This window comes from Petaurus breviceps, unplaced genomic scaffold (assembly GCF_028583685.1).
Source record: "Petaurus breviceps papuanus isolate PSGF00001 unplaced genomic scaffold, PetGlider_PUasm1.0 91041, whole genome shotgun sequence".
NCBI lineage: Eukaryota > Metazoa > Chordata > Mammalia > Diprotodontia > Petauridae > Petaurus > Petaurus breviceps.
In genome coordinates this window covers 29,076,531-29,090,201 of record NW_027187400.1, presented here as the reverse complement: position 1 = coordinate 29,090,201, position 13,671 = coordinate 29,076,531, and the positions used below count along the sequence as shown (strand labels likewise).

The 13,671-nt window shown below is 45.1% G+C and overlaps 1 protein-coding gene across 1 annotated transcript in view; it reads left to right on the top strand.

The window, feature by feature from the left end:
- Positions 1–512: 512 nt before the first annotated feature.
- Positions 513–13,671, top strand: part of LOC138153863 (espin-like) — a 49,850-nt gene continuing 36,691 nt past the window's right edge. The window contains exons 1-2 of the mRNA XM_069078276.1: positions 513–1,181; positions 6,368–6,561. Of these exons, the coding sequence (XP_068934377.1) occupies positions 888–1,181; positions 6,368–6,561 (488 nt within the window). The 5' untranslated portion in view covers positions 513–887. The remainder of the gene's footprint in view (positions 1,182–6,367; positions 6,562–13,671) is intronic.

Here is a 13,671-nt window from a genome sequence, read left to right as displayed (position 1 = left end):
TGAGACTCACTTTCCTCCCCTGTGAAAATGATGGTGTGGAATTAAATGGTCATTAATGACTTTTTCTGCTCCAACTCGAAGTTACTGTTCAATGACTCCTCGTTCGGCCTTTGGCAGTCGCCTCCCTTTCTGTATGTATGAAATGGATTAAGAGATCAAACTGTTTGCCTACAGCTCGATCTCTCCCATCCAACTAAGGTTTCCTCATCTCCCCAGTAGTTGATCATTTGTAGCCGAGGGCGCAGACTCTAGACCACCCTTGCTAAAGAGGCTTGCCTTATACTTCCCCAAACCTGGCTCCAGACAGCTGTTTTCCAGTCATCGATCATGAATTGGGCCTACCAACAGCCGATCTACAAGCCCGGTGCAGAAGGAGGGGGTGGGGTGGGGGCTCCAGAGTCCCGCTCCCAAGCTGTCGGTCTGGAAGCCCCTCCTTCCGTGCTGGGTTAAACCTAGCCTTGGGTTGAGAACTGGGAGGAGTCCGAGAGGGGAGGAGGGCGGGACCTGCTTAGCCCTGGCGGCCGTCGCGGTTCCAGAGCCACAGAGGGCGGAGACAGAGGCCGAGCAGACAAGCGGGAGAAGAGAGGGCCCACCAGAGTAGCCCAACGCCATCTCCCTTGATTCCCAGGAAGAACCCCGCTGCTTTCCCACAGTGCGAACCCTTTCGGGTGCCCAGGCAGAGGAGGCAGGGACAAGGACTGGGACGAAGTTAGACAGAGGAGCCTTTTTCTGGGGCACGAGGACAATCACCAGGACCCTCTGGGTGGGGAGCACCGGAGGCCAGGGCTGCGGGAGTCAGCAGCCTGAGACGCGGATCCGCGAGCGGGGGTGCCGGTCCTGGCTAAGGGGACACAGCTCATGGCGCCCCCGGGACGCTGAGGGCCGCCATGGCCCTGGAGCAGGCATTACAGGCGTCGCGTCAGGGGGACCTAGAGACCCTGAAGGCGCTGCAGCGGGCCGGCTCGTTGCTGCCCACTCTGCGAGACCCATTAGATGCTCTGCCCGTGCACCACGCAGCCCGAGCGGGCAAACTGCACTGCCTGCGCTTCCTGGTGGAGGAGGCGAACCTGCCCGCCACTGCCCGCGCCAGGAACGGAGCCACCCCGGCCCACGACGCCGCAGCCACTGGGCACCTCGCCTGTCTTCAGTGGCTCCTCACACAGGGTGGCTGTGGAGTTCAGGTGAGTGAGTCTAGGGGCGCATCTGTCACCCCTCTGCTATCCAATCCAGGACTGGCCTCCTGACACTGAGCCCCGAGCAGCTTGAAGGAGCCAGAAGTGCTTTCTCTTCAACTCTCGCCCTTTCTCCAGTAACTGAGATCCCGGTCTGGATCTCTGACTTCAGGACCAAGGAGAGTAGCGGACGACCCCAGAGTTAAGGCCTTGGCTTGGGAAACTACCTAAACAGACATGCCTCTTTCCATGAGGCCTAGGGGAAGGGGAACACAAAGCACTCTAAACTGATTTCCTAAGATTGGAAGTTCATCCCTCTCATTCTTCTTCCAACTTTCCTCTGTTCACTACTTTTTCTTCCTTCTCACTCCCTACCCTCACTGCAAGCCTTGCATCTTATTTAGTTCATAACTTTGCAGCAAATTCAACAAATATTTGTGGCAGAAGGTAATACCACACCAAGCCCAGGGGATGGCCTTAGGACTCAGAGATAGAAAAAGGCTCTATCCTGCTTTCATCTCTGATGACACCACTTTATCTCCTAACAGCTCCAGCAGAGGGAAGACTTGGAGGGTGGGAGGACACACTTAAAGACTTCAGGTGAGAATAGGTGCTATTTCTCTCAGCCCTCCTGGGACCTCAGTGCTTCTGAGTTTTTCAAATATCCTAGCCAGCAGCTCCATTCCCATCACTCACCCCAAGCCTGAGAGAGGCCAAACGTGATTTATCAGGTGACCTAGAGCTTACACTATGGCAGAGTCTGGGTCCAGGCCCACATACTCCTTTTTCCAAGCAGCAATCCAGTGTCTTGATCCAGGCTTATCCAGATCTCAGAGCTGGTCCTAGGATAGGGTCCTTTACCCAGTAGCCCAGGAGCTGCAGAATAGGGGACCTTAATGGAAGGTCATAGTGTTCTCTTCAGCCTTACTACACTCCCTAAAAATGTACACAACTTTTGGATTACTTCCTTTCCTCTACCAGGTTGCTGTTGCTGTTCATTATAATCTGATTTTTCCTTGTATACAAATGTAGTGAGGAAAAGGAATGAGGGCACAGTGAGGTCTTTTCGATCTCTGCCCCCTACTCAACTTCAATGTGAACGACTGAAGGGAGAGGCATCTCTCATCCCTTAGGATGCAAGGATAGAGGAGAAAGGACCAAAGGGAAGCGATGACCACAGCCTCATTCTCTGTATCATACAAAGCCCTAGGTGATAAACAGCTTGCTGGGTGGCAGCAACAGATTGGCAGGTGGTAGCCTGGGATGTACCATTAGCAGCTTAAGAAACAATTTAGCGCTAGAGTGACAGGTGGGGTCACCAGAGCCTTTCTGGCTGAACTCATCTGACCATTCTCCTCCCCCATTCCCACCTCTGGGGTGGAGAGAGCCAAAGACTTGGAGACTCCAGAAGGTCTTCTAAGTAAGGATTCATTCACCTTCTAAAGGCAGCAACTCACATTAATATGACACTTTAAGTTTTCTAAAATGTTTTCCTCACCAAGAACACTGTGTTAGGCAGGGCAAATATTATCATTCTATAGATGAGAAAGTTTGAAGATTCTAAGTAATTTACCCATACACAGAAGTGTCAGAGCTAGACTTGAACCTAGGCCTCCTGACTTCAAGACCACAATTAACTTACAACAAACAACCCAAGTCTCTCTCTAATCCACCAAGATACCAGTCTCCACTACAAGAAATGTGAATGCACTGATGGGGTCAGTCAAGGACAGGGAGTTGGTAGTAACAACTTTTCCACTCTCTTCTCCTGGTCTGTCCTTCTCCACTAGCACATGGGGACTCTGTGACTCTTGCTACTTATCTGGGTTCACTGGAGCCCAGAAGGTTGAAATGGCAAATATCCACTGTGCCCCTAATGCAGTTTCTGAAGTTTAGACTGCAAAAATTAGGGGCAGGAGGAAAAAGCAGTTGCAGGGCTGCTTCCAGGCTGAGCCTCAGTGGCTGGTCACATCTCATGGCTTGATTGACCCTGCTGTTATTAGCTAAACCGCCATCATACAGTTAGCTACCTTCAAATATCTCTTTTAAAAATGAGCTGCAACTACAAAAGCCCAATGAGCAGTTTTATTCTGGGCTTCTAAAAATTTTTAAGTTGTTTTATATAAACTATATAAAATAAATTCATTAAAGTGAGAAGCAACTTGATTTAATTGCTAGAGTTAAACCTGGGAGTCAGAAAGTCCAGGGTTCAAGCCCAGCCTCTGATACTCACTAACTCTGTGACCTTAGGCAAGCCTCTTAACTTCTTGGTGCCCTCAGGCATCTATGAATATAAGTTGCAGAAAATGTGTGCATCTGTATCAGGGTTTCCCCATCAGGGAGTTCCCTTCGCTAATGTCACAGATTCAAATCTGCCCCCTAAAAAATGAGAATCTCTCTAAAAATAATTCAATTACAGGGGTGGCTAGGTGGTGCAGTGAATAGAGCACTGCCCCTGGAGTCAGGAGGATCTGAGTTCAAATTTGACCTCACACACTTAACACTTACTAGCCATGTGACCTTGGGCAAGTCACTTAACCCCAATTTCCCTGCATTCCACCTCCATAAAAGCAAGAAAAAAATTCAATTACCATTTTAAAAGTGAAATACATGTGTATCTAATTTAATGAAGATATTCTTCATTACCAGTCATCTTTGAACTCCCTATTTTAAAAATCAATCATGGTATATTCATGGGCTAGTGTGGTCAAAGAATTCATCACCAAATGGTCAGTCTTATGACACTAGGCACCATATGAGTGAAGCGGAAGCTAGAGCAGCAGAACTAGTGTATGCCTTCCCTCTTGTGAATGAAGCTGTCCTAGCTCTGGAGAACTTGCCAGAGGGTACCCTGCTGGCATAGCTTTTGAGAGTCCAGGGCATCTGGTATATTTTTCAACTCTAAATAAGTCTTCTCCCAACTTGAATTGACACTCTCTATTTGCAAATTGGATTGGGGGGCAAAAAACCAAAATTTCTATATACATATATGTATTTACACATATAAGAATATAATATATATATATATATATATATATATATATAAAGGTGTATATAATGAATGCTTTATTCTTTTTTAGACTTTCTTTTAAAAAATGTTTCACTGACTTAAAAAAATATCACTCTTACTTCCCAGTAATCACTCCTGCAAAATAAACCAGTTAAGTAAAACAAGATGACAGTTTACCCTGTCTGGTTTCCTTTTCTATACCTATAATCCATTACCTCTCTTCTGAGAGAAAAATATATTTCACCATCTATGTTTTACCCTGGAGTAAATTTGGTCATCGTATTACTGTGAATTCTGATTTGTGTTGTTTTCCTTTATACTGTTTCTTCTTCTTCCCCCCTTTCTGCTTGAGTTTCATCTCTAAGATGGGCTGCCTACATTGTTCAGAATCTATCTTTAGACCCTTTGGGAACACACACCAATCTGTACAACTCAAGTTGTCTCCCTTTCCCTTTTATAATATTAGATGGAATATCAGCCTAAGGTGATGCCTTCTTCTCTAAATATGTGATCTATTGATGAACTCTATTTACATTTCTTTTTATTACTGTACTAGTGATACTCTTTTTTTGTTTTGTTTTGTTTCTTTTTGGAGGTAATCGGGGTTAAGTGAATTGCCCAGGGTCACATAGTTAGTAAATGTCTGAAGTCAGATTTGAACTCATGTCCTCCTGACTCCAGGGCTGGTGCTCTACCTACCTGGCCACTTAGTTGTCCTCAATGATGCTCTTAAAAAAAAAATATCATTGTCAGTAGAACTCTCCTATCCTAATAAAAGCTTCCATTGTAACAAAATAAGTACACTTAAGCAAAGCAAATTAACTCAGTGACCATGCCTGACCAGGTAAGTCACAACTTCTCTCTGTCTTGGTTTTCTCACATGCAAAATGAGGATAATACTTATACCTACCTCACAGGGTTGTTGTGAGGATCAAATGAAATAAAATATGGAAAGAATTTTACAAACCTTAAAGGCCTATAGAAATTCTAGCTGTGGTGATGAGGATGAAACTGGGGATGAGGATGGTGCCTTATTCCACAACTAAAGCCTACCACCTCCCCGCCAAGAGGTAGGTTCTTGCTTCATTGTCAATACTTTGCAGCACCATTGGTTACTGCATTGATTAGAATTCTGGGATCAATGACAGTTTCCTTTATCTTATTGTGGTAATTGTGTAAAATTGTTCCCTTACCTCTGATTACTTTGATCTGCATCCATTCACATGAGATTTCCTAATTTTCTCCTAATTCTTCATATTCTTTTCTTACATCACAAGAATGTTCCACTCTAATCACATAGCACAATTTGTCCAGCCATTCCCTAATCAATGGGGGTAGCCACATCCTTCCTAGTTCTTTATTAACACAAATTTTGTTGCTATAAATATTTGTCTACATGGTACATCTCCCTCAATCTTTTTGCTTCCTTAGAGTATATGACAGCTAGAGATACTGCTAGAACAAAAGGTACATATAAAGATCAGTTACTTTTCTAGTATAATTCCAACCTTTTAGAACAATTCACAGCTCTACCAACAGGATGTTAGTATTTCTCTTTTCACATGGTCTCCCCCAACTTTTGCATTCACGTATATCTGTGGTTATTTTTTATCTTCAACCAAGGCTCTAGCCTCAATCGAGTCTGTTCACTGGCAAGAAGCTCCCTCTCCCAAAAAACCACTCTTTCTCTCCAGTGGGTCAGGGAAAGGGTGAGTGAGGAATAAGAAGGTCTGTTTTGAATTTTCAGTGATGTGAATACTTTCAAGATCCAGGTTACACTGTTGTGCCTTGACAGTGAGTATACACAGTTAAGAGTTTGGGACTTAAGGGTACTAGCCTCTCATGCCTGTCAAAACAGAAAAGCTCATTGGTGACTCATGGCAACTTCAGCACAATCAGCCAACCCTTTTGGCTCTAGGTGGCTCAGTGGTTAGAGCACTGGACCTGGAGTCAGGAAAACCTGAGCTCAGATCTGGTCTCAGACACTAACTAGCTATATGACTGGGCAAACTATTTAATTTCTGTCTGCTTCAGTTTCCTTATCTGCAAAATGAGTACAATAATAACAACTGCTTCCCAGAATTGTTTTGAGGATCAAATGAGATAATATTTGTAAATATCTTAGTACAGTTCCTGACACACAGTAGGTACTTAATAAATGTTTCTTTCTTTGTTTTCTTTATAGGACAAAGATAATTCTGGTGCCACAGTCCTACATCTGGCTGCCCGGTTTGGTCATCCTGAGATAGTAGACTGGCTGCTTCGCTATGGAGAGAGCGACCCTGCCTCAGCCACAGACACCGGAGCCCTGCCCATTCACTACGCTGCCGCCAAGGGAGACTTCCCCTCACTTCGACTTCTTGCAAGCCACTATCCAAAGTAAGAGCACCTCGAGGTCAAGGGCACAAATTTTTGCACACCTAGGGCCATGAAATGCTCAGCCTGTCCCTCTTGCTCAGAGTCCCAGCTCTCCCAGGATTTCCAGGCTTAGGATTTAGTTTGAGGGTTTCCTTGGAAGCCTCTTCCTCCCCCTCCACCACTCCTCAAGTACTCCAGATGTGGCTAGAATTTAGACATGAAGTTTGGTAAGAATCTCCCTATGGCTCTGGACAAAGACAGATAAACCCTTCATTATTACAGGGACCATCCTACCAGTTGGTGCTTGCCCTTTCCCTAGCCAGGATTCCCTTTTCTTGTTTGAAATGCTTTCCTCCCCTCTGACCTTCTAATAACTGGTTTAAACCTGACCCTATCCTCTTTTCTAACTATCAAAGATCTGAATCACTAGGGTTGCAAAAGGATCCTCCAAATTCCCCTACCTGGCTCATTCTCGTAGTAGGGACCATATGTGGAATAGCCTACTACTACAAAAATCGATGCTAGCCCTGGATCTGTGCTAATTTGCAATGTTGGTCTAACCCCCTGAGCCCAAGTGCTGTAAGACTGTGAACACGGAGAAGATGATACACTCTTGAATCATCCTTCTGTCCAGTAGGGGGACAAAGAGGCCAATGATGGAGCTGGAAAGGACCTTAAAAGCCGTACCCCTTCAAAAAGTCCTGCCCCTTCATTTTTTACAGATGAGGAAACTGAGACCCCAAGACATTAAGTGAATCACCAGAGGTCACATAGGGAGTAACAGAAACAGTATTTTAACCAGGTCCTCTGACTCTGAATCTGGCGATCTTTGCCATCTGCCACTTGTCCCCTCTCCCCTGCCCTCTTAAATGCTGCACTACTTAGGAAGAACTTTGCCAAATACTTTTTTCAAAGTCTCTTACCCACCTACAGTACTCAAATCACTCCCACTAGCAATAGTGGATTCTGGGACCCTCCTCCCAACATCCTTCATGCCTTGGGATATAATTACCAGTTTGCAGACAGCAGGGGAGGGAGCACCAGGGAGCATTATTGCCTCTTAGCCTAAGATCAATGAGGCCTTGTGGCAATATTGTCTAATCAGCCATTTCAAAACCCATTCAGTACAGATTTCTCTACTTTTAGGCAGCTTTGGGGCTTGACTTCAATTGTATTCTACTTCAACTTCCCCCACCTGAATGACCCACAGAAAACAGCTTGAGAATCAAATCAATAATGCCATTTAATCAAATTCATGATGAAATTATAGCTAAAATAATTTGGTTAAATGCCCATTTTCAAAGCCCCACTGGAAATTTATTAGAGGGAACAAGGCAAGCTTGATGCCCCCATTCTATTGGACCTGAGATTGGTTCTCCCCACCCCAATAATTTTGGGATTTGAGTTTTGAGGCAATTTGCTACTCTCTTTGACTGCACTTGCCAGGTTTTGGCTGCTCTCTGGAGTCCCTCAGTATAATACTCAAGAGAAAACAGATCCCTCATCCTGAGTGACTTCCCCCCACAGTTCAAGCTGTGCCAGGTGTTGATTGGGTTGGGAATGCTGTTAACAGCCGGTTCCCAGATGTTCTGGGCTGATGAGTGCCAGCCCACCATGAATCTCACCTGCCACCAGCTTTGATCTTGCCACATGTGTGAAGTCAGTGATAAGGAAGCTTCTTTGTCCTCCAGGTTTGTGGGGATGTGGGGGTGTTTTTCAGGGGATGAACAGAGAATTCATCAATCAAGGAAGGGAGAGAATTACTACCTCAAAAAAAACCAGGCCTGGGAAGACTGAAAGGAAAAATCTCTCTCACAAATAGCTGTGACTTCCAGAGCCAGAGCTACCTCCCAATTAAATTCAATGAACCATAAGTCCTTACTCTGTGTAAGGCATAGTGGTCAGGGCTGTAAATACCAAGATTTCCCTTAAGAAGCTTACATTCTACTAGGAGGCTATGACAGAAAGTCAAGATAATTTGAAGATGATTAGGGCAGGAGTTCTTAACCTGAAGTCCGGGAAGTTAAATAGATTTTAGGGAGTCCATGAACTTCATTTTCACTAACTTTGGGGTTGTAATCCTATGTGCATTTAAAAATTATTCTGAGGTAGAGTCCATAGGCTTTATTAGACTCCTAAAAGGGTCTATGATTCAAAAAAGGTTAAGAATCCCTGAAGTAGTGGGATCAGAAAATTCAAAGCTTAAATTTTAAATATTTGAAAGAAGTAAAGAATGGATTTGGAGTCATAAGATCTAAGGTTCAAATCCTAGCTCTGCAATTTATATCTTGTGACTTTGGGCAAGTCAATATACTTTTTTTTCTTTTATATTATATATGTATATATACATGCATATATTTACTCAATGACACATTAAAACAATTTTTAACATTTTTCTTGAAGTTGTGAATTCTATCCCTCCCTCCCTTTCCTCTCAGTTGCCTGATATGGTAAACTATCAGATATAGGTTATACAGGTGCAAACATGTAAAACAATTCCATAGAAGTCATTTTGTACAAGATTTTAATTTTAAAAAAGAATGAAAGATAGAGTGAAAAATAGCATGTTTCAGACTGTATTCAGACAATATCCATTCTTTCTCTGGAGGTGAACAGTATGCTTCATCATTAGTCCTTTGGGATTGTCTTGCATCTTTGTATTGCTGAGAAATAGTTAAGACATGCCCAATTCTTCATTGTATAATGTTGCTATTACTTTATACAATGTTTCTCCTGGTTCTGCTCAATTCACTTTGCATCAGTTAAGTCTTTCCAGGCTTTTCTGAAATCATCCTGCTTGTTAGTTCTTGTAGCACAATATCAATATACTTTTAATTCAATGCAACAAGCATTTATTCAATTTCCATTAGGTGCTAGGTACTGGGCATATATAGAAGGAAAAGTCCCTGCCCTCAAGGTGTGTACATTACTAGGGGAACTACTTTATAATACATAAGCACATATAAAAATAACAAGTAACTTTTCTTCGCTTCATTTTACTCATGTTAAAACAAGGGGGTTGAACCCAGTGACCTCTCAGGGCCCTTCCACATCTAAACCCATGATTCTGAAGAAAAATCAGGAGTCTGTCTGAGCACTCACTTTCCCAGCATTTCATTCTCCGTTTCTCCAAACTTGGGTTCCCTGTGCTCCTGACTTGAAGATTTCTCCAACCACCTCAAAATCCTGCATTTTCAGAAAATGAGGGTTTGGGAGAGATGGGTTAGGGTTCTACCTCTCCAGTCAAACACTCATATAGTGATCGAATTATGTTGGTGTAGGTGAGCCTGGAGGGGTGTAGGAACAGGGCTGAGTTACTGGGCTTGGAGACCAGTTTCCTGGGAAACCCAGGAAGCCTCAGGCTTTTCCTTCTTATCCTTGGTCTTGGCCAGGGGTGGGAAACCTGCGGTCTAGAGGCCACATGTGGCCTTCTAGGTCCGTGGGTGAGGCCTTTTGAGTCCAAGTTTTATGATTTGTTCTGTGAAGTTTAGATTCAGTCAAAGGTCATACTTGAGGACATAGAAGGTCATATGTGGTCTTGAGGTCACAGGTTCCCCACCCCTGACTCTGGGCCTTAGAGAACCTATTGTACCTGGGGCTTTGGGAGTGTAGGATAGAGACTATGCCCCCCTGAGGCACTTCCCCCTCAACTACACAGAAGACTGCCAGAGCTCAGACTTCCTCCAAGGTCTAGTTCTGCAGGTCTATGAATTATTCAGAGACTTGGAACTCTCTCTAGGCACGGTCTCCCTCACCTCGCCCTCCCCCCCACTCCTGCCCCAGGCCTCCCAAGGCTGAGTGAGTCAGAAGGCTGGGTGAGGGCCCACTCTCTTACAAATGCTGGAAACCTGATCTCAGCTTTGCAAGAAGTGGGAGGCCCTAGAAGGGACTGAGGGGGCACTAATGACTGAGGCTCAAGAGAAGAGGAGAACATGTATTGTAACCCTCCCTTCTACTGGGAAGGCAAACCCACTGTTGGTCATTTTGGCCAAGCCAAAATTCCTGCCATCCTGGAACCTGGACTGCCTGAGAAAAGGAAGGCTGAGCAGGGACTCACCTGTATTTTAAGAGAGAGGAAGCCCTGAGTGGGGTGAGCCTTATTCTGTAGGAAAGTGACTGATTCTCTTTTCTCTGTAATGGCACAAATGAGTGAAGGAACTTCGTGATAATCAGGCTTGTATCATTTCCTTCTCTAACCCCTGCTGTTGTCACCCATCCCATTCCATCAGGAGGGGCAAAGAAGGTCCTGGAGGCAAGAACTAGCTGGAGAATCCTTATCCTCCTTTATGCTCTCCATTCCAGAGCCCAGTTTTCCTCCCCTTGTCTCTCCTCCTCTCTCTTCCTTTCTCCTTCCCTCCCCTCCCCTCCTCTCCCCTGTTCTCACCTCTCCTCCTCTCTCTCCCCTCCCCTCCAGCTGCTAAGGAAACTCAGGTCCCCACCCCAGATTTCCATACCAGATAAACCTGCTGAGCTAACTTCAAACACCCCACTCAGTTGTTCCAAATCCCCCTCTGCCTCTCAACATCTTGCTAAACATCCCTAATCCAGATCCTGGCAGAAGTAAAAATGCTGCTGACTCCTTAGAATCACAGAATGTCAGAGCTTAGTTAGAGCTGTACAGGTAATGTAATTCAGTACTGTCAGGTTACAAAGGGGAAACTGAGGTCCAGCAGGGTCCAAGTCACTCAGGGCAGAGCTAAGCCCCACCCCCAGGTTGATTTGGGAGAAAAGAGTGAAGGCTCAGGGTCTCTCCCCAGGCAAGAGGACACATATCCAACTCAGTGGGTTAGGCCAGCCTCCAGGGGCAAGTGCAGCCTAGCCCAGTGACAGGGCTCTGGGAAGCAATCAGGGCTGCACCGGAGCTCCAGGCAGGTGGTTTTCATCCAACCCTACCTGGCTGGCATCATTCCCCTTTCTCTCGTTCGGGGAACAAGTCAGGAGACTGTTAAAGTCAAGGGATCAGGGCTCCGGTTCAATGTCAGTCACTAACTGACTGTGATATTGGGCAAGCCATGACACACTCTCTGTGCCTCAGTTTCCTTCTCTGTAAAACGAGCTTGGGAGGGCAGGGAAGGGGATTGTATTTTCAGGTCTCTTCTACATCTGATATTCTATGATTTTTGGTTTCTCCAGATGGGAGGATTTTCTAGAAAATTGAGAAGCCAATTTGTTCCAGTCACTAGAGAATCCCTCCCCCAACCCCTTGCCACTTGAAAGGGAACACCAGATCCCCACCTGAACTGTTTGGGAGTCTACTCAGGGACCAGAGGAGAGAGGGTCCTCAAGACGAAGTTGCAGGGGGCTCAGCCCCACCTTGTGACAGAGGAGTCAGCCCAACCCCAGGACAGAGGGGCTCTAACTCTGCCCTAATCTAGTACCCCTAAACCTGATCACACACCATTAGGGCCACTCAGGTCTTGGGCTCATTCATTCTTAATCAGCTCAGGCTGCAGCAACTCAGCAGGGCCATTTTCCACTAGGCATTGTTTGTTGTGGTCCCCTGGGCAACCACAGTGCACCCCCCCTTCTACTCCCACTTTTCCATCCCCTGCTGAGGGAAAACTAATCCATGTGAAGGGGGCAACCCCAGAGGCTCCCCTGGGAGCTCAAGGGACAGAAAACCAAGTGAATGGTGAGAAGCAGCTCTCAGGGAAGCTGCCCCCAATGAGCAGGGGCCTCCAAAACCCATCTCTCCTTGCTTCTAGCATCCTGGGGGGCCTTCATCTCTCATTAAGGCTAGCTCTCTCTTCTTCGACGGTGGGCTTTGGGTCTCCTCCAGTCACACATCTCCACCTGCCAAAAGGAAACACCACTGTGTTCCCCAGTCACCACATAGAACCAAACATATAATAATGATCACTCATTTTTCTAGCCCCAACACTTTGTAAAGTGTTTTCTGCCCACAAGACATGGTACAATAGAAAGAATACTAGATTTCAAGCCAGAGGCCTCAGGTTCAATCTCTACTATCTCTGGGACACCATTTCTTTATCTGTAAAGGGAGGGAGGGACCTCTAAGTTCTTTCCTCTTTTAAATCTATAAACACATGACTCCTGTGAGGCAGATAGGCAACTATTATATCTGCTTTGCAGATGAGGAAACTGAGGTTTAGAAATACTAAAGAAAAGGCAGCATAGTACAGTGGGAAAAAATTTTACTTCGCTAGATGATGCTAAAGTATGGGACCTAGAGTCAGGAAGACTGAGTCCAAATCCTGCCTACAACACTTACTGCCTATGTGACCCTGAACCTGTCATTAAACTCTCAACCTCAATTTTCACATCTCTGAAATGAATATAATCATAGTACCCACCTCACAGGGTTGTTGTCATGAGGAAAAAGTGAGTTAACACAAAAAGGGCTTTAGCAGCCTTAAAATGCTATCAAAATTTGAGCTAGTTATTATTAGGAGTCAAAGGACCTGAGTTCAAATTTCAACTCTACCATTTATTGAAACCTGTGACCTTTGGCAACTCAATGAAACTCTCTGAAACTCAAGATCTTTGTTTGTCCAACAAGGCACTCCATCGCCTGACTTTGGGTATTTTCACTGTCTGTCCCCAATGCCTGGAATACTCTCTTTCCTCGTTGCCACTTCCTTGGCTTCCCCAGCTTCCTTCAATCTTCAGCTAAAATGCTGCCTTCTACAGGAAACCTTTCCCAATCCTTCCTACTTCTAGTGCTTTCCTTCAGATGTTTATCTCCAATTTATCTTGTTCATATCTTGTTTGCATGTTGTCTCCCCAATTAGGCTTTGAGCTACTCCAGAGCGTTTCTTTGTATCCCCAAGGTTTAGCACAGTGCCTGCATATATAGAGTAGGTGCTTAATAAATGTTTATCAGCTGACTGAGATGACCTTTAAGCTTCCTCCTTATATGATCCTTACAGGAGTCCATTAGCTCAGGATCTCACAGCCTATTAAAGCAGTTAATATTTCATAGAAAAGTCAGACATGTCTTTAGAAAGCCAGTATTCTTTACAACATGCTGCTTTTCAATCCCAGAAAAAGATGTTGGCCTGAGCACTCATAAGGACCTACAGAAATAGAAAATAGGAGAGGTGCTTCAGGATAAGAGCCAGGCAAATATCGAGAGAGAGAGAGAGAGAGAGAGAGAGAGAGAGAGAGAGA